The 22,161-nt window shown below is 37.0% G+C and overlaps 1 protein-coding gene across 6 annotated transcripts in view; it reads right to left on the minus strand.

Annotated features, from left to right (window-relative positions):
* The window catches only part of QSER1 (glutamine and serine rich 1), a 74,541-nt gene that overhangs the window by 17,699 nt on the left and 34,681 nt on the right, over window positions 1-22,161 (minus strand). For all 6 annotated transcript variants that reach the window (XM_049096318.1, XM_025452405.3, XM_049096320.1 and 3 more), the window contains 5 exons: window positions 18,090-21,773; window positions 5,621-5,949; window positions 4,383-4,499; window positions 3,619-3,752; window positions 1,656-1,873 (listed from right to left, as the gene is read on the minus strand). In XM_049096318.1, the coding sequence (XP_048952275.1) occupies window positions 1,656-1,873; window positions 3,619-3,752; window positions 4,383-4,499; window positions 5,621-5,949; window positions 18,090-21,773 (4,482 nt within the window). The remainder of the gene's footprint in view (window positions 1-1,655; window positions 1,874-3,618; window positions 3,753-4,382; window positions 4,500-5,620; window positions 5,950-18,089; window positions 21,774-22,161) is intronic.

The following is a 22,161-nucleotide window of genomic DNA, read 5'->3' on the forward strand; positions in this document are numbered from 1 at the left end:
TCCATCATCCTTTCATCTTTTTCGGTCTTCCTTTAACTTTATGCTCTAGGCTTTAATGGCCATATGCTCTCTGTCGCAACGACGTCGCAATGACTCAAAAATCTGCCACTGTGGTAGAACAGCAACTATTTGAAAATATGTAAATGAATCCGTGTTCCAGTTAAAACCTTATTTATAAGAATAGGCTGCCACTGCTGATCAGGTTTGGCTCACTGGCCGCAGTTTACAAACCTTTGCCCTAGATTGAACTGTTTGATGTTGTTTCTTGCATGTATTACACAACACGCCTGATGGCTAATGGATTGTAGGTGGGTGTATTCTTATGTTTCACAACTATCTCAGGTTTAGTTTCTAATAAAGTAAATACGTCTATATCTACATCTACATCTATATCTACATCCAGCCTACAAAAATGCTCTTTGTGTCTTCAACAATTTTAAGAGTAATAAAAAAGTGTTCTGAGGTCAAAAAGTTTGATAACTGCTGGTATATTTCAAACTTTTCATTTTATAAGAGAAAACAGGGGCACCTGGGTGGCTCAGTGGTGGAGCGTCTGCCTTGGCTCACGTCATGATCCCAGGGTTCAGGGATTGAGTCCCATATCAGGCTTCCCCGCATGGAGCCTGCTTTTATCTCTGCCTCTCTGTGTTTCTCACAAATAAATAAATAAAATCTTAAAAAAAAGAAAAGAAAACCAAGGCACAGAGAAGTGTTCCTAGTGTGCCTACATAGTCAAGGACAGCTGGTTGGCTAATGGCAGATACACAGCAGCATGTGATATATTATAATTAATAAGCATATTCCATATATACAGAAGTATACAGTATATTATTAACTAGTTTTAGAGTTACTGCTTCCTAGGCTCATTTTACTCTTTTTTTCTAGCATAAACATGGACTTGGAAGTTTAGAACAACAGGATTCTTTCTGTTTTTAAAATGGTATATATTTATTCATGAGAGACAGAGAGAGAGAGAGAGAGAGAGAGAGAGAGAGACAGGGACATAGGCAGAGAGAGAAGCAGGCTCCATACAGGGAACTCAATCCCGGGACTCCAAGGGCTCAACCGCTGAGCCACTCAGGTGTCCCCAACAGGATTCTTACTAAAAGTCATCTGATCTAATCCCCCATCCTACCCAAAGAGGTGAGCTAACTGGCATTACTATGATTAGAACTCCCATCTGTCAGGGGTCCCTGGGTGGCTCAGCGGTTTGGCGCCTGCCTTTGGCCCAGGGCGCTGTCCTGGAGTCCTGGGATCGAGTCCCGCGTCGGGCTCCGAGCATGGAGCCTGCTTCTCCCTCATCCTGTGTTGTCTCTGCCTCTCTCTCTATGTCTATCATAAATAAATAAATAAATCTTCAAGGAAAAAAAAAAAGAACTCCCAACTGTCTTCTTTGAGTTCACTGCTTTTTCTGTTTTACAAGACTATGTGTGGGCAAACTGTGCTTTCTATTAGTGGTCAGGGAATGTGACTTTGTGTTTGTTATTTATGTATTTATTTTTTGAATTTATTTTTATAAAAGCCTAGGCAGAACATAACTAGATTGGTAAATTCCCTGAAAAATAAAACAATTTTGAATTGTGAGCATCGTTGCTTCTCTCTGTTCATGTAGATAATCCAAAGTTATCAAGGTAGTCATTTCATGGAGAACTTACCCTCATCATCACTACTACTAGAATGGATCTCAGGAGAGGAGTCAGATTGGGAGGATGAAAACTCTTCTTTCCATTTCTTCCGTTTCTTTGGTGGTGGCTCAGCCTTTACTTTCAGCTGTTTAACTTTGGGTTTCACGGAAGGGGCTTTTGTTGTTGTAGTTTTTGGTGCTGGAGGATCAGAAGTTTTACTGCTACTACTTGGCTTAGCCTGAACAGTTCTGCAATGTTACAAACAACCTCATTAACACACTGAAATCTTGTCAAATTAAAATAAATTAGACCAAAAACGAGTACCAGTAGTGAAGAAAAGTGTATTTAATTACATCACCAATGCCTCAAAAATAAAGTCCAAGTCTTATATATCTTCAATGATAAGTCCTCTCCCAAATACTCTTCATATACACTCTAACCACTGACATTCAATATTCAGTTATTAAAGGACTATTAATCCAATCTCTATTTCTCTCTTCTCACTCCTTCTCCCCCTTTATGAACTCATTTTCCTGCAGATGAGGCTGTACAACCAGTGATCAAAGGCTTTGGGAAATAATGCATAATATATTCTTGAGAGCCACATCTAGCTCTGACCATCTGAAACCCTCATAGGCTCTGGTGGAACCAGGTTCTTTTTTTTTTTTTTTATTTATGATAGGCACACAGTGAGAGAGAGAGAGGCAGAGACACAGGCAGAGGGAGAAGCAGGCTCCATGCACCGGGAGCCCGATGTGGGATTCGATCCCGGGTCTCCAGGACCGCGCCCTGGGCCAAAGGCAGGCACCAAACCGCTGCGCCACCCAGGGATCCCCTGGAACCAGGTTCTGACGTGGAGACCAAACTGTCTGTCCTAGAGCCCCTCAAGATTTGCTGTGTTAGTTCTGGAGATATGAGTGGATAAGATTTCCTCATAAGAAAAAAAGGTGCACTGCTTCTGGTAAGTTGGAATCTTAACCAAACTAGACCTTGCTAGCACTAGGCTGAGAATATCTAGGGTCATACCTCTTTCCCCATACAGATCACAGGATTGTGACTAGGTCAGTTGTCTTCCAGGTTTGTGTTCCAGACAATCCAGAATTACATTAATTAATATGATAATTCTATTGTACACCTGCTTAGTAATAGAGGTCTTATAATTTTTTCTCAAAATTTATATCATTTAAAAATTTGATGTTTCGGGATCCCTGGGTGGCTCAGCGGTTTGGTGCCTGCCTTTGGCCCAGGGCGCGATCCTGGAGTCCCAGGATCGAGTGCCACATCGGGCTCCCGGCATGAAGCCTGCTTCTCCCTCTGCCTATGTCTCTGCCTCTCTCTCTCTCTCTCCGTGTGTCTATCATAAATAAATAAACTCATCCATCCCTCCCCACCAACTATATTAGGGTGACACCAAAAGGACTCTGGGAAAGAAAAGAGTATCCATCCCACCACAGACAGTCATGGGCTGTAATTTATAGCTCCTATCTCATTACTTCAAAAGGAATCACTTATTAAAGGCATGAATTTTCAGACTTATATATATGAAAAATAATCAGGCTCTTCAATTGATCTCATTCTTTTTTTTTTTTTAAGATTCAATTTATTTATTCATGAGAGACAGAGAGAGAGAGAGAGAGAGAGAGAGAGAGAGAGGCAGAGACACAGGCAGAGGAAGAAGCAGGCTCCATGCAGGGAGGCCAACATGGGACTCGATCCTGGGTCTCCAGGATCACGCCCTGGGCTGAAGGTGGCGCTAAACTGCTGAGCCACCCGGGCTGCCCTGATCTCATTCTTTATATAAAACATTGCCTGCATACCTGGCTGGTTCAGAAGGAGGAATGTATGACTCCTGATCTGGGGTCATGGGTTTGACCCTCACATTGGGTATAGGGATTACTAAAAAAAAAAAATAAGCTTAAAAAAAAAATCACATTGCCAAAAACAAGTCTTCCAATAAATGCTATTTAAATGTATTACACACAAAAGTAAATACCTGATAGTTTGTGAAGGCTTACTTCTCGGCTTTTTGGAACACACTCTGACATATTCCTTTTTGTTTGTGTTTTCAATGAACTTTACATATATCTTTTTGTATTTACTCTTTGCATCTCCAAAATACCCAAGGTACTAAGGAAGGAAACACTCTGAATTATATACTTATACATTCTATACATAAAATATTTGTTGGCTTGACTATTACACATTGCATCCTTTAGGTTTTTCAAATGCAACTCTGGCCAGGCTACTTTTTACCCTCAATAAAAATGACCTCAGGCTTCTTAACTGCAAGCCCACACATAGAAGCAATCTTATTCAGCTAATCACCAAATGCTTACTTACTCAATGCTATTAAGTAACTATATAAGTACAAAAGAATCATTTATAAGTTTTATTTATAATCATTTATAAGTTTTTTGGTAAATCAAAATGTTTGACAGAATGATCAATATAATATAACCTCTAAGCCCATATGAACTTTTCATAGGCTAATAACAATTCTTTAAAACAAAACAAAACAAAACAAAAAACTAGTAGAAAGTGTCTTAATTTTAAGAAGCTGGTATTTATATACTGCTTGTAACAAAATCAGATGAGTATCATATATCAAATATTATGCTATTTTATATTAGAAACATAAATTACATTTAAATGATTCTGTATTTTCCCCAGGATCATTATTTTGGGAAAAAAAAAAAAAGAAAAGAAAGAAAGAAAGAAAGAAAAAGAAAGGAAGACTAATGTAAAGATTTTACTTACACTATTGGTAGCAGCAAATTCTCTTTGTCCATCTCGAATTTCAGGAACAAACTTCTGTAATAAAGCTTTTTGTACTTTCCAAATAGCCGGGGGTTCTTTTCCTGTTTTTAAAGCCTCCTGTAATATATAGAATTAATTACATTTATAAAAAACTGACAACAAATTCTGGATTTATAGAATCATAGAGCTGAAAGGAAAATAAAAGACTTATCTGGCTAAACTTTTGTTTTTTACCTAGCTGAACTTTTGCAACAATTCTTATAAGCTGGCTATTAAGTCTCTGCTAAAATTCTTCCAGAAATAGGGAGGACACCAACATGCATGGTAGCTCATTATCCTTTTGTGTAACTATTGTAAAGTTTCCTCTAATGATATTGTCATACATTATTGATATAATTTTACAAGGGCACTTATGTATTCAAAAAGATCAGAAGCAAATATGCTAAAATATTAATAGTCGTAATTATGAATGGAAGGTTGGGCAGCCCTGGTGGCCCAGCGGTTTAGCACTGCCTTCAGCCTAGGGTATGATCCCGGAGACCTGGGATCAAGTCCTGCATTGGGCTCCCTGCATGGAGTCTGCTTCTCCCTCTGCCTGTGTTTCTGCATCTCTCTCTCTCTCTGTGCCTCTCATGAATAAATAAAATAAAATCTTAAAAAAAAATTATGAATGGAAGGCATAGTGGTAATTTGAGGTTACGTACTTTCAATGCCATTTCTCTCTGCCCCAGTTACAAAAATCAAAAGCAAGGAAACAACCCCCCCCAACCCATTTTTTTAAACAGCTAAAATTTCTTAGTATGAAATTTGACATTCTACCTATAGTTCCACAACTTGCAATTATGAAAACAAGTCAATTTTATGTGTACATCATATTCTTGTTTTCTTTAAACATTTAAATTTAAAAATCATTTTTTAATTTAATTTAGTTGGGAGCCTTGAAAAAAATTAACATTTTAAAACTACTCAATTACTAGTACCTAAATGCAGCATATTGACTAGTCAGAAACATGTAAATCTCAGATATAAGTCAAAACTATTTTAAGCTGTTTTCTTTTTCAAAATATCTGATATCTGCTAGTTTGATTTTATTATTTAACAATTATGACTTATAATAATCATCAAAATATACTTTTTGCAATTCAAGTTAGATCATACTATTAAAGTTATTATGAAGGCTTATTATAGGGCATGCCCACTCAACTATGACCTTTAAAACTTATGAACATTCAAATCACCTTAAAAGTCTCTATGTCTTCTATCTTCACCACAAATTCATCACGCTCTCTGTATTGGCCTTCTCCTCCACTTTCTGTGTTTTCCTCATCTGTAAAACCTTCTATGGCAACAGTGTCCTGTCCTTTTGCAAACTGGTCTGAAGGAAGACCATCAAGTTCGCAGGGTTTTGAGGGTTCTGTAGGATTTACATTTTCCAGGATATTTACTGCAGATGAAGTAGAGTAGGGAGGTTCTTGTTTAACTGCACCCACAGTGGTAGAGGAAGTAGTAACAGTACCAGTAGTATTGGCAGTTGGGCTAGTAGTTGTCATCCGTAGGGCTTCTGAAACTATATCAAGCAAATGCAAATCAGTAATACAAATAAATATTTGTCTGAGTAAAGTCTAAACAGTTTAAAAAGAAAGACTTGATTATTTTTACCATCAAATTGTTTGAAACAATGAATACTACAATAAGAAATTAAAGAATGGGGCAGCCCCAGTGGCGCAGCGGTTTAGCACCGCCTGCAGCCTGGGGTGTGATCCTGGAGACCCGGGATCGAGTCCCACATCGGGCTACCCGCATGGAGCCTGCTTCTCCCTCCGCCTGTGTCTCTGCCTCTCTCTTCGCTCTCTCTGAATGAATAAATAAATCTTTAAAAAAAAAAAAAAGAAATTAAAGAATGTTAATTTCCAAGAATTAAAGTGATGGAATTACATCTGGATGACCATCAGACTGAGAACCTCCATCAACCTACACTTACCCCTAAGTCCATTAAGTAGCACAAAGATATTTTAAGTAGAGACACAGAAGTGATGCAAGATAACAAAGGGTCAGCTGACAAAAGTTGTGAAGAAGCCCTAAAGAAAAGCCAACTGGATGCAAGAAGGGAAAACAACACCCCAAAATAATTTGAAAAAGCCCCAAGAGCTACAGAAATAAAGGGAATAATGAGGTAATATGAAAAATTGTATACTGACAAGATGAAATGGACAAATTCCTAGAAAGATGAAAACTACAGAAAAGGACTCAAGAAGTAATAGAACATCTGAAAAGACCAACGAGTACAGAGAATTAAAGAAATTAAAAAGCATCCCACAAAGATAAGCACAGGCCCAAATTGTTCACAAGTAGATTCTACCAATAGTTAAATAAGAATTAATACCCATCCAAATAAACTTAATAAAATAGGAAGAAGCACTCATTTTATTGGGCCAATAGTATTCCAATACCTAAACCAGACAAAAACACCATGAAAAAACCATAGGATCAATATCACTCATTAATATAAACACAAAAATCTTCAAAAATATGAGTATATCAAAAGCATTTAGCAAAATTCAGTATCATTAATTTAAACACTTTTGATAAAAAATGACTCAACAAGCTAAAAAGTAGAAGGGAACTACTGCAATCTGATAAAGGGCATCTACGAAAAAATCTGACATACTTAAGGGTAAAAAAATAGATGCTTTCCCCTAGGAAAGATGTCTGAAGAAGTAAAACAATCTCTATGTGCAGATGACATGATCTTATAGACAAAAAATCCTAAGGAATCTCCTAAAAAACTATTAGAATTAATAAGTGAATTCAGTAAGTTTTCAGGGTATAAGATCACTATATAAAAATCAATTGCTTTTTTTTTTTTTAGGTAAGCTCTATATCCGACCTGGGGCTTGAACTCACAACCCTAAGATCAAGAGTCACATGCTCTATCTACTGAGCCAGCCAGGTGCCCCCACTTGCATTTCTATATACTTTCAATGAACTACCCAAAAATTAATTTAGGAACACAATTCCATTTATAATTGCATCAGAAAGAAGAAAATGTTAGAAAATAAGTGCAAAGCTTATATTCTGAAAACTATAAACATTGTTGAAAGAGTTTTGTTCTCTGTGTTCAAAAGTCTTATTATCCAGGAGGAAAAAAGATTATTAACAGATTTCAAGACACTGAAAATACTGTAATTCCTATTATAAGCAGGAAAAGAACAGAAATACTTCATCAAAATAATCAAGGGGGGAATCCCTGGGTGGCTCAGTGGTTTAGCGCCGCCTTCAGCCCAGGGCATGATCCTGGGGTCCCGGGATCAAGTCCCACATCAGGCTCCCTGCATGGAGCCTGCTTCTCCCTCTGCCTGTGTCTCTGCCTCTCTCTGTGTCTCTCATGAATAAATAAATAAATATTTTTTAAAAAGATAAGGGTTGGGAGAGTAGGTAAAGATATGAATGAAACAACACTGACCAAGTCTCAATGAGGATTAAAACTGAGTGATATATAAATTGGCTTAATTATACCAATCTTTTTGTTTACATTTGAAAATTTCAATAAAAAACTAAGCAAATATATTTTTAAAAATGAATGTATAACTTTCAAAACAGTAGAAGAAGAAAATGTATCAATACTATAGAATGCCCTTTTTATGAAGTTTAAAACAAGCCAAACAAAAGTATAGTGTTCAGGTATAATACAGCGTAGTATAGTATTGACAAAGGGGTTATTAAGAGGTACAAATTTCAGTAATAAAATAAATAACAGAAATGGAACGTACAGGAGAGGGAATACAGTCAATAATATTGCACCAATGTCCTATGGTGACAGATTAATAAATATATGGAGTTACTGAATCAATAAGTTGTACCCTGGAAACTAATATAAAATTGTATGTCAACTATACTTCAAAAAAAAAAAAAAAAAAAGGATAGTGCTTAGGGAGGTATATACACACACAGGCGGTAAAATTATAAAAGAAAAGCAAAGAAGTGATTACTATCCCCAATGTAGATAGTGGTCAGTTCTAGAGGTTATAAATAGGGTTTAATTTAATACTCAATTTATTTTTGTACTTTCTTGTTCTCTAACACTATAAATCTTCTTCTTTGTTCTACACTTTTGGCACATCTCATCAGTTTTGAAATATAATGTTCCACTGTCCTTTCTAAGTGGTTTATCATTTCAGTTTTGGTTTCCTTTCAAAGCCGTGAGTTATTTAGGAGAAGTTATTTAGAAGTTATAAAAATAGAAGCTTATTTTTATTTGTCTTTTTTCCAACTATTATTTTATAAAATGACTGCACCATGGTCAAAGAATATGGCTTAAATAACGTCTGCATTTTCAAATTTATAAAAATTTTATCTGTTTTTCTTACATGTTTTATGTTTCCATATGTGAGTTTTATTTCGCAAGAAAAAATACTCTGAAAGAAAGAAAACAGATATAGAAAAATATACCAAAATAATAGCAATAAAATTAGTATGGTAATATTAAAAACAGATATGGGAAATTAAACTTAGTAAAATTTTATGTACCCAGTCACATGGGTTCAAAACATATCAAGTAAACAGTATTAGAAAAACAATCAAACATAGTTGGAAACTTTAACACACCTTTTTCAGGAATCAACAGATCAAGCAATCTAAAAACAAATAAGGATAGGGAGGATTTAAAAAACTGTTTATTATTAATAATTTCAAACATACATAAAAGTAGAGAATACAAATCCTCAAATACCATGACGCAGCTATGACCACCATGAACATTTTGGTATACTTCTTTCATATGTCCATCAACTCCATCTATATTTGCTAGGATGGCTTAAGGCACATTCTAGACCTGTCATTTACCTCCTCCACCATATACATATACATTTTCTTATGTGACCTAATGTCATTGATTACATTAAACAAAACACAAAAAGATACAAAGGATTTGAACAGCATTACCAAATACAATCTACTAGCAATTGGCATTCATGGAATATTTATAAAAATTGACCACTGACCAAGCTACTAACAAAATTTTCATAAATTTCCAAAAGTAGGCATTATTTAAGCATTCTCTTGACCAAAATACAATAGGGTCATAAATTAGTAATAAAGGAATACCACTATCACCACCACTAAAAACATAAACCTACTAGGAAACAGGCAAAACCCCACTTTTTCTTACTAACTCTGGGATTAAAAAGGAAATCAAAACTGAAATGATAAACCATTTAAAAAGGATGGTGAGAGCATTACAAATTGAAACCAGAGGCATAAATAAAGCCAGGTATAATGAAAACTTACACTTTAATGCTATTCATTAAAAAGCAAGGATATACAAAAATCAATTAAGTATTAAACTCAAGAAGCCAGAGTGAGAACAGTAAGTGGAACCCAGGGAAGATAGGGAAAAAGAATTGATTAAAGAAAAATTTAAAAAGTGAGTAAAAATAGTGAAAACAAGAGTAAAAAAAGAAAAGCACACTGGTTCTGTGAAAACAACTATTAAATAGGCAAACTTTTCACAAAATGGTAAGAAAAAGATTCAAAGAGATTCAGAGCAAGAAAGAACAAAAAAGATTAAGACAAAAATTATAAGCAATAATCTCATTTGTGAGTTTAGGTGTAAAAATCCCAAACAAAACAGTAGAAACTTATATCTTGCAATGGATTAAAATAATTAATCATGACAAAGCAGAGTTCATGGTAGAGTTATCTTAAAAAGGTTCAGCATTAAGAAATCAAGTAATTGATTGGGGTGTCTGGGTGTCTCAGTTGGTTAAGACAGACTCTTGGTTTTGACTCAGGACCTGATCTCAGGGTTGAGTTGGGATCTGCACTCAACATGGAGTCTGCTTGAGAGTCTCTCTCTCTCTCTCTCCCTTTGCCCCTCCCCCTGCTTGCATACATTCTCTCTCTAAAATAAATAGGTAAATCTTTAAAAAAAAATCCAATAATAGATTAACGTGTGAAAAAATTTATCAGAAGCTCAAAAAAGCATCTAACAAAATTTAATATCCATTGTTAATTTAAAAATATTTTTTAAGAACCTCAAAACAAATTCAAAATTAGGAAATCAAGTAACAGGTTAATGTGGGGAAAAAGGAGATTAGAGGTTCAAAAAGGCATCTAACAAAATTTAATACCCACTGTTAATTTTTTAAAAAAAACAAGAATCTCAGGATAGAAGGAAATTTTCAGAGTGTACAGTACTAGAAACTGACAACAAATATATTTCATGGTCAAACACTACATATTCTATTTAATACCAAGGAGGAGGTCAGCATGATTGCTATCACTACTACTATTAAACAGAGGCTGAGCCAGTGAATTAAATTACAAAAAAAAAAAAAAAAGGAGAAAGAGAAAGGTAAAACTTCTATTATTTTTACAAGACATAACTATCTAAAAATGCAAGAAATTGAGAATAAAAATTCAATAAAAATGCCAAAACCAAAACGGAGATATAAAATTGTCATATACCATCAGTAAGCAATAAGAAAACAATGTGGGGAAATTTATAGTTAAAAATTGCAGAAACGGGGGATCCCTGGGTGGCGCAGCGATTTAGCGCCTGCCTTTGGCCCAGGGCGCGATCCTGGAGACCCGGGATCGAATCCCACGTCGGGCTCCCGGTACATGGAGCCTGCTTCTCCCTCTGCCTATGTCTCTGCCTCTCTCTCTCTCTCTCTGTGTGACTATCATAAATAAAAATTAAAAAAAAATTTTTTTAAATTGCAGAAACGATAGTATCTGTGTAGAAAAAAATTATATGATATGAAAATACATAAGATCTGAACAGATAAATAATATATTCCAAAAGTGCATGAGAAAACTGTAAAGATAAATTTTCCCTTAAAATCAATTTATGAATTCAATGTAATCACAATAAAAATACCAAAACATTGAAGGAACTCCTACTTGCCAATTATAGGATAAGTTGAGCATCAGAAATCATGACTATAAATTGATTAAACAATGAATTTTAAAAATTTTATGGGGCAGCCTGGGCGGCTCAGCGGTTTAGCACCACCTTAGCATCCCAGGGCCTGATCCTGGAGTCCCGGGATTGAGTCCCACATCAGGCTCCCTGTATGGAGCCTGCTTTTCCCTCTGCCTGAGTCTCTGCCTCTTTCTCTCTCTCTTCCTGTGTCTCTCATGAATAAATAAATAATTTTTAAAAAAATAAAAAAAAAATAAAAATTTTATGGCTTCTTGTGCTAAGCAACATGAAGTAGGCCCACTAGAGCCTATTATCACACACACACACACACCCCTATATTACAAATAAACACTTTGAACAAAATATAAAGGGTAGCAGGCAGCCCTGGTGGCTCAGCGGTTTAGCACCACCTTCAGCCCAGGGCTGATCCTGGAGACCTGGGATCAAGTCCCATGTCAGGCTCCCTGCATGGAGCTTGCTTCTCCCTCTGCATGTGTCTCTGCCTCTCTCTCTCTCTCTCTATGTTTCATTAATTTAAAAAAAAAAAAAAATATATATATATATATATAAAGGGTAAGTAACTACCTGAAGACTTTGAGAAGTTAATAAAGCAGGTGGACTGGAGAGGTAAGGGCAAATTTAAATAACAATAAACGAAAATGTTTCTTACTTCTTTCCTCTCATCTCGCCTAGCATTGACCAGAGGTAACCCCCCCATGCAGAATTGCAAGAGCACAGACAACAAAAACTCCAAGAAAATTTGTCTTTCTAGACAGAAGAGTAAAAGAGAGGAGCCTCGTGCAAGGTGAAGAATGTGGGGGGCAAATGCCATTTCTTTTTTTTCTTTTCTCTCTCCCAGACCTGCCCTGAGGACAACCCAAGTCACAAAGCTGCAATGCAAGGGACGCCTGGGTAGCGGTTGGGTGGCTGCCTTTGGCTCAGGTCGTGATCCCAGGATCTGGAATTGAGTCCTACATTGGGCTCCTGTGAAGAGCCTGCTTCTCCCTCTGCCTGTGTCTCTCCTTCTCTCTGTGTGTCTCTCATGAATAAATAAATAAATAAATCTTTAAAAAAACAAAAACAAACAAAAAAACAAAGCTGCAATGCTATGGTGGTGAACCAGACATCTTAAACCCTGACAGAATGCCTGTCTTTTTGGCATTCTAGAGGAAACTGGAAACAGGGCCACTATGGTATGAAGAACACAGGGAATGTTTCAGGACATATATAATTATATATATATACTTATATAGTCAATTATATCTCAATAAAGCTGAGGGAGGAAGCCTAGGGGAATTCCCTATTTTTGGTCTTGTTGTATCACTTTAACCCCCACATGCAGATAACTGTGTCAACGCATCAGCAGCTAAAGCTCCAAGAAAAATTCCAGCTTTCTACACAAATGCCTAAGGAAAAGGAACGCAGGGAGCTGGGTAGTATGGGAAATTCCCAGAGAGGAAACAGCTGCAGAATGGTATCCGCTAATTCTACATATGAACACATGCAATCTGTTTCACGCTAAATTGCACTTACGCAGAGTAGATTCAAACTAGCATAATGAAGGCTTTGAGATCTAAACTATAACAAAGTCTACTCATCACCCAAGTTCTGGATTAACCACTGAGACAGATCCAAAGCAGTAGAGCAAAGGCTTTGTAAAACTGAACCAACACTGGAACCACCACTCAAAGATGAGATGGAATTTTGTAGTCTGACTGCCTGCTAAAACAACACAAATCAATATTTTCCAGAGAATTTTAATAGAACCCAGAGTCTTACAGTATAGTACTCAAAATGTCCAGGATAAAATCCAAAATTGCTCAATATACAAAGAACTAGAAAAAAGTGACCAATTCTCAAAGGGAAATTAGATGCCACTTTTAACATGACTTAGATGTTGGAATTATCAAAGTCTTGAAGGCAGCTGTTATACCATGCTCCAGGAAGTAAGGTAGCATACTTTTAAAATGAATAGAAGTATGTAAATTCTCAGTAGAAAAAGAGGAATGAGAAACAAGAATCAAAGACAAATTTTATAATTTAAAAATATCTGAAATAAAAAATTCACCGGATGGGATCAGGAACAGAATTGAGAAGGATGAAAAATCAATAAAATTTAAGATAGGCCAATAAAAATTATACAATTTGAAGAACAGAGAGGGGGAAAAAGGATTGAAAAAAATGAACAGAGGGGATCCCTGGGTGGCTCAGCAGTTTAGCGCCTGCCTTTGGCCCAGGGCACGATCCTGGAGTCCTGGGATCAAGTCCCACGTCGAGCTCCCGGCATGGAGCCTGCTTCTCCCTCTGCCTGTGTCTCTGCCTCTCTCTTTCTCTATGTCTATCATGAATAAATAAATAAAAACTTAAAAAAAAAAAAAAAAGAACAGAACCTCAGAAACAGTATCAAAAAGTTATACATTTGTGTCACCGGAATCCCATAAGCAGAGAAAGAGATTGGTGCAGAAAAAAAAATATCCCCAAATTTCTCAAATTTGGTTAAAGACATAATTTACAGATTCAAGAAGCTCAGTGAACTCCAAATAGGATAAACCCTACCCGGATAAACAATTAGACTGCTGAAAACCAAAGAAAAAGAAAAAGTCTTGGAAAAGGAAACGTTCTTTGGGCTGATGGGAAATGATACCAGAGAGAAACCTGGAATATCAGGAATAAAGCAACTGCAATAGAAAATATGTATGTCTAGGTAAACACAATAGGCTTTTTTCCTCCTCTTAAGTAATTTAAAGTATATTGGACTTGAAAGCAAAAATTATTCCTTTATTATGGTTTTCAATATATGTAGATAGATGTAATATATAGGACAAATATGTGAACATACGGGCAAAGGTAAAGGGACTTGTATGGTTGTTAGGCTTCAACATTTTACTTGAAATCATAAACATATTAATTTTAAATGGATGCTAATCACTAGGTCAACCATTAGAAGACTACAAAAAGATAACTGCTGGAAAAAACAGAAATAAATTAAAAATAAAATACGAAAAGTTCAAATAATGTGTTTTTAAAAGCTAGTAAAGAGGAAACAAAAAAGGGGGAACCAGAAAACAATAAAATGGAAGATCTAGCTATATCAACAATTAAATTAAATGTAAACTGTCTAAACATACCAATTCAAAGACAGAGATTATAAAATTAAAGCTTAAATAAAAGACAAAACTGAAATATATACTATCTACAAAATACCCACATTAAATATAATGTCACAGATCAGACAAAGTAGACTTCAAGTAAGATTATACCAATATTAAAGATGCACATTATACAATGATAAGGTCAATTCACAAGAACTTAACAATCTAAAACACAGAACTCAAAATACACAAAGCAATAACTGATTGACAGAAATGCAAGGAGAAATAGAAAAGTCTACAGAAATACTTTGAGACTTCAAAACTCCACTCTCAGTAATTGGCAGAACAAGGAACAAATAATCAGCAAGGACCTAGAAAACCTAAATAACACTAACAACCAACTTGACCTAATCAACATTTACAGAACAATCCAACACCACCAGCAGAATATACATTCATTGAAAGTACACATGGAACATCAATCAAGATCAAGCACATTTGGGGATGCCTGGGTGCCTCAGCAGTTGAGCATCTGCCTTCAGCTCAGGACATGATCCCAGAGTGCCAGGATTGAGTCTCACATCGGGCTCCTCACGGGGAGCCTGCTTCTCCCTCTGCCTGTGTCTCTGCCTCTCTCTCTCTGTGTCTCTTATGAATAAATAAAATCTTAAAAAAAAAAAAAAAAGACCAAGCATATTTTGGGCCATAAAGCAAACCTTAACAAATTTAAGAGAACTGAAATTACACAAAGTAGAAATCAATAAAGAAAAGGTGTCCGGAAAACACTCAAATATTTGAAAATTGAATAACTCATGTATCAAAGAAGAAGCATTAAAGAGTACTGAAAGAAAATAAAAATAATAAAAATAAAATTGTGGGATACAGCTAAAGCAGGGGGCAATGAGAGGTTTGTAATATTAAATGCTTATAGTAGAAAAGACGAGGGGTCTCAAATGAACAATTTAGGCTCCTACCATAAGAAATCAGAAAAATAGAGAATGAATCTAAGTCAAGCAGGAAAAAGGAAATAATGAGAACCCCCCCAAAAATCAATGAAATTGCCAACAAAGGAGAAAAAGAGTCAATAAAACCAGTAAACTTCTATCCAGACTGACCACAACAAAGAAGATACAAATTACCAATATGAAGAAATGCTACCAACAACTTTATACCCATGAATTTGACAACTCAGATAAAATAGGTCAATTCCTTCAAAGATACAAACTATCAAAACACAGTCAGGAAGAAACAGACAAGGTGAATTAGTTCCATATCAAAGAAACTGAATTCACAGCAAAAAACTTTCTGACAAAAACAAACAAACAAACAAAACTTTCTGACAAAAAGAACTCCAGGTCCAGATGGTTGCACTAACAAATTTGAACAACCATTTGTGGAAGAAACAGTACTACTCCATTTCTTGCAGAAAAAAGAAAACAAGGGGATAGTCCCAAATTCATTTATAGGGTCAGCAATAACCAGATACCAAAACCTGACAAAAGCATTACAAAAGGAAAACTACAGACCAATATCCACTGCAAACATGATGCAAAAAAATTAGAAAACTGAACTCATCAATGTATTAAAAAAGAACCGAATACTTCACAGTTGTTGGAGTTTATCCTAGGAATGAATGCAAGGCCATGAATATATTTGAAAATTAGTCAGTGTAGTTCACCACACTGAAAGACTGCATAAGAAAACCACATGGGGCGCCTGGGTGGCTCAGTGTTTGAGCGGCTGCCTTTGGCTCAGGTCATGATCCTGGGGTCCTGGGACCGAGTCCTGCATTGGACTCCCTGCAAGAAGCCTGCTTCTCCCTCTGCCTGTGTCTCTGCATCTCTTTCTGTGTCTCTCATGAATAGACAAAATCTTTAAAAAGGGGGGACGGGGGTCATAGACCTAAAGGTAAAATGCAAAAGTTAAAAACTTCTAGAAGAAAACAGAACATGTTTGCAAAGATTTCTTAGGACACAAGCACAAATCATAAAAGGAAAAAAATGGGTAAATTAGACTTCATTGCAATTTAAATTTAAAATTGCCCTTCAGAGATACTTGAGAGCTGTGTGAATTTAGAAGATATGAGCATGAATTCTCCCTGGAGTAACTTCCACAAAGTGACTTTGAAGATGGTCTTCAGAGACGACAAAATGTCTGCTGGGCTGAAAACATCAAAGAGGGCAATTCTGGTTAGAGAAAAACCTGTTCAAAGAGAATTGTGAAAGTGCGGCTTATGGGTCTCAGGAACAATGAGAAGTTTGGCTGTTATAGAAGAGGATAAGTGGAAAGAATGGAACCAGAAAGTAATATGGGAAGGAAGAGTTTTTACATATTATTTTAATGTTTTCCCCTAGAAGCACTGAGAAGTATCTTACTGGTGTGAAGGATTCTACCAAGAAGCAAGAGATGAGCTCGTGCACAGGAGGAAGCAGTGGGGATGGCATCGAGAGAACTTTGAATACCTAACAGGAAGAACTGGGTTGGTGATGAGGATTTCAACTACAAATGAGGCAATAATACCTGTCTGGAAGAAACCAGTCTTAGATTCCTATTTTAGAACAGAAATTACAAAAGCTTTGTTCTACAAATGGAAGAGGGAATATAAAAGTAATTGCAAAGCAGCCTGAATTTGGGGAAAAGGAGTCTAAAACGTTACTACGATTAGATTAGCCACGTCCATAACGTCTTTGATTCTAACACTGACTTTCCATTATACTAATTTCCCTGTATAACAAAGTGAGAATTCTTTAGAAATGTGTTAGCAGATGTTTATGCTAACAGATTATTTGGGATACCACAGTTGTTCCAGATCACTCCAGTAGTTAAAGGTAGTCTTGAGTTCAGAGAGAAGCTAAGAGTACATCACACAACAAAGTTTAAACTTTTAAAGCACCACTTTACTTATACAAAAGAGCTAGGCAGGAATACAGGCTCTACAACCAAACAAACCTGAGTGCAGACTCCGGCTCTGTCAGTTACTAGTTGTATGGACCCACACAATTCATTTACTCTTGGTTTATACCATCTATATATTGGAGGTAACAATGCATATCTCATAACATTGCTACTAGTTCCCAGCACAGAGGTGATGGCTATTATTGTTATATATATTCTCCCTTAGCATGTTCCTTAAATAGTTGACATGAGGCAGTGCTTCTTAAAACAGTTCCTCCAAATGTTCCCTTAACTACAGAATAAAGTGAAACACATACCCAAAGACTTGGCGACACAGTCTGGAGCCAACACAAATTTTCTAAATGTTATCTTAATTATATTCGTGTACATAATACACGTAACTATATTTAACACTAAAACATTAATCTTCAGGTAAAAACTGACATACCAAGAAAATATGACAGTTTATACTAGAACTGTACAGCACAATGCCTCATACCTGTAAACCACTCAAGTTGTCTCAGATTAGAGAAGTCTGGATACATACCATGTAAGTCATGTGTCACGTGGGAGAAAGTAAAAAAAACCACCAAGTTCTCAACCTAAAACCCAAAACTTTCCTACAGGGAAGGAGCATATGCAAAAGAGTAAGTACGTAAAATACCCACCAATGCATTTTGCCCTGAAAATTTATTTACAGACCTGCTTCAAGCTAAAAAAGCTTAAAGTCCAGTCTATCACCATACAAATAATAGTGGAAAGCCATAATTATGAATCTAAAATTTAAAACTTTACCTGTTTTCTTCTTTTTATCAGAAGTAGCATCTGAAGTAGTTAAGGTAATAGAGGCGCTTTTATAAATATCATGACTGCATACTCCAGGATCTTCTTCATCAGAAGAAAATGAAGATAAATGGTCCAAGTTTTTAAGTTCATTATCAACTTTTTCTGATGGACTGTTACCCCCAGTTTCAGACACTAAAGGTGCGGGTGTCGTAGAAGTTGTCTTTGGAAGCGGCGGGGGACAAAATGTACGAACAGTCTGGGTCCCTGGTCGTCTAGTCCTGTTGGGCATTCGGACGGCAAGAGTAGAAAACTGCTGCTTGGGCCCAGATTTCAGAAAATCTAAGAAAGAGGCAATAAATCCTGTCTTGACTTCTGGCTGTTTTTCCTCCACTTCTTTGATCTTCTGTCTCATTTTTTCTTGATGCTGATAACCATCGTGGCAGCTTTCTGAGGAAGGAGGAGTGTATGGCAAATACACATCTGTTCCCCTTGAATTCTGGCGTTTGCCCTGGGCAGGTCTTTTTGGCTGTTTCTGATTACTGTTGTCTTCCTCTTTCATTTGCCCCTTCCCAGATTTTTTCTTCTGAAGGTTAAAATGCATTAAATCTTGATTTTCTTCTTCAATCTTGACACCAGTGGCCTCCCCGGGCTGGGCCATGGCCAGCAGTGCAAGCGCACTTCTGGTTGGGTTCACCGACACACTGTTGTCATCACCCCCCAAGGTGAGCTCACTCTCTGATGCAGCATTCTCTCCACTTACACTTCTACTAGAAACAAACTCTTGGTTTCTGCTGTTATTTAATGTATTATCGATAGGAACTTCACTATCCTCTTCAGATTCATGATTGGTAGCAGACTGTTTCTTGAATGAGCCAGAACTCTGCTCCTGGGCTTCATGACTTGGTCCAACCACTGGTGAAATTACTTTAGGTGCTTTATTTTGACCAGTTTCAATATGCTGTTGATCGAGAGTCATTTTTGACTGGAGGTTAGGTACAGGTGAAAGGTTTACAGCAACTTGATTTCCATTTAAGGAAATGTCATTTATATTCTGGGGCTTTCCTACTGCAGCTGTTATGGAGTTAAAATCAGAAGTCACATGAGCAACATCTAATGACTGTTGAAAATGAGATTTAGAATCACCATCTTCAACTGCTGGAATGGTTTCATTTGAAGTTGACTTGGAAAAATCAGAAGGAGTAACCCCACAAGCTGCTGCTGTAGCTGCTAAGATATCATCTACATTTGATAAAATATTCCTCTCATCACTGAGAAGCATTGCCTCTGGGAAACATATTGATCCAAGAGAAACAAAATGATTCTTTGAATCATGCTGATTTGTTTCACTAAAATGGCCCTTTGTTGTTAGATGTTGTTGTAATGGTTTTGAAGACTCAGAGAGGTCCATTTTCATAATTTCAGAAGTTTGAGGATGGAGTTGCTGCTGAGAATGATCACCATTGCTCTGAATAATATGGCCATCCATTTGAAGGAAAGGATGTACTATTTGTTGAGGACTCTGAACACGCTGTACTTGTAAAGATGCTTTTACTTGTCCTAAACCTGCCTGCAGTATTGACTGCTGAAGAATCTGTAGGTCACATGCAGAATCTAAAAGAACCTGTGTATTAGGAAGAGATGCCTGATGGCCATGCCCTAAAGAATGATTTGGAATTTGAATCTGAGATGAGGCATTAATTATTTGATCATGTTGCTCCTGGACCTTGGCTTCATGTACCTTGTGTATAAGAGCATGCTGCTGGTTGAGGTCTTTAGTATTCAATCTTATCTGTGGGGTTGGCATTAAATTAGTTGCCTTCTTCGTATCAAGGGTTGCTGTACTGACTTGGCCAATTTGTTGGGTAAGTTGTGTCACTGAACCAACCATGCTTTCTTCTTTTTTTGAGCCTGGTAGAGCAATCCCAACAACCTGATCCTCAAGACGAGAATTACTTCTGATCACACTCTGAGAATATCTGTCCTCTGCTTTTGACACCTTATAAGCTGATTCTTGAACATTAATTTCTCCATCAGATAGCCTTTGGGTCGATGACTCAAGAGATACTTGTGGCTGTAATACCTGTAACTCTTGCATTGGAAAATCCTCCTCTTGCTTTGAAGATGTATACACATTTGAGTCAAGTTTTCTTTCAGCATAAGACTTTGGATCAGGGGAAGGTATGCTGTTCTGTAACGTCTGACAGTGAGTAGAGGATGCAAAAGATGATGACTGGACAGCAGGCAAAAACTTCTGGGACTGGGGAGAGGATGACCCTTGAGTCTGAGCATTTTGGGAAGAATGCATAGAAATATAATTCTGGGTTGGGCTAGAATCTGACAAATTCTGAGCCCGAGAGGCAGAAGAATAGGAAAGAGAAGGGGCCGTCAATGTCAGGGACTGCCCTGAAGCATAGCTTTCTGAAGGACTGACTGCAGACAATACTTGTGACTGAGATGAATAACTAACCTGTGTCTGGCTAACTGGTGATAAACCCTGAGAATGACTAGATGAATAACTTTGAGACTGACTAACTGAAGATAGATCTCTTGTTTGAGAAGGGTAGTTCTCATTTGTAACTGAAGATAACACTTCTTGTTGATTAGGAGAATAATTAAGTGTCTGATTTTCAGAAGTTAGAGTCTGAGATGATCCAGAAAAAGTCAATGTTTTATATAAGGATGGCAACTTCTCAACTTTGTTGGATCTATAAACCTGTGAATGAACAATAGATGGCACGTTATGTGGCTGTACTAAGCCATAATTTTGGGACTGGCTAACAGATAAAAGGCTTGGTAGCTGCGCTGTAGAATAAATTTGTGCTTGGCCTGATATTACAGAACTCTGATTATGTAAAGGTTTGGAATAGCTTAATGTTTGCACAGGAGGAATTATACTTTGAGGTTTGGGGGTCTTAGTTGACGTTAGTGGTTGTTTTGTAGAACAGCTTTTTACTTTTGTAGTAGGAGGAAACCCTGATGATGGAATTGCAGATGAGTAAGACTGAGCAAGTTCCACTGACACCTGGGAGGTCTTCTGTTGTAATCCTCCATTGCTCACCTGAGTAGAATCTCCAATTGGGCTACAGGATAAAGATGACTGCCTGCTTGTTTCCTGAAAATTAACTACACTTGCATTTGATAGATAGCTATGTAAGGAATGCTGTGAACCAGTCAGTTGTGCCTGAATAGACTGGGTACCTGAAGGCCGCTGATGGTGTTTAATAACACTACATTCTCGAAGAAGAGCTCTTTCAATGGAAGCAGTAGAACTAGTAAAGAGAGTTGAACTGTAGGCTTGAGGAGTTTGCTGGGCTCCCCCAAGTGCTGAAGGCAACAAACTAAACTGAGGTTGTAAAAGATGGGGTGCAGACTCTTGAGCTGAGCGATATGTTGAAGACTGAGGTGGTATGCTGTTACTTAACGCAGAACTGCCCAGGCGCTCAAATGCCAAAGCAGTTGGAACAGTTCCCTGGGAAGTTTTGATTTGTAGCAAAGGGTCATGAGGATTTAAAATTCCATTTGATGTAGTGTTAAAAGACGAATCCTGAAGCACCAAAGGTGAGGTGGTAGCAAAGTTTCTATTGCTGAAGGTGGTGGGATGCTGATAAGCAGAGAGGGCAGAGGGTGGAAGAGTTCCAGTGGTTGGCAAAGGTCCAGTAACGAACAGCTCAGTTGCTGCTGAGGAATGCATACCTAGGAAGAGAAAACATAAAAAACTTTAAACAATTACAGCATAAATACTATTATACACACACACAGAGACACACACACGTCACACGTCTTCACAGTAGAGACTTACATAATCTCTAATCCATTAAAATCTCTATAAGACTGAAAATGCCTGACAAATTATTTCTGCATGTAAATTGAAAATTACATTTCAAAACCAGCTAGTTTACTTTTTTAATTCTTTAAAGTGTGAGCTCCAATGGGGAGGGGCAGAGGGCGAGAATCTTTTTTTCAAGATTTACTTATTTTATTTTATATATATATATATATATATATATTTAATTTATTCATTAGAGACACAGAGAGAGAGAGAGAGAGAGAGAGAGAGGCAGAGACACAGGCAGAGGGAGAA

This window comes from Canis lupus, chromosome 18 (genome assembly GCF_003254725.2).
Source record: "Canis lupus dingo isolate Sandy chromosome 18, ASM325472v2, whole genome shotgun sequence".
NCBI lineage: Eukaryota > Metazoa > Chordata > Mammalia > Carnivora > Canidae > Canis > Canis lupus.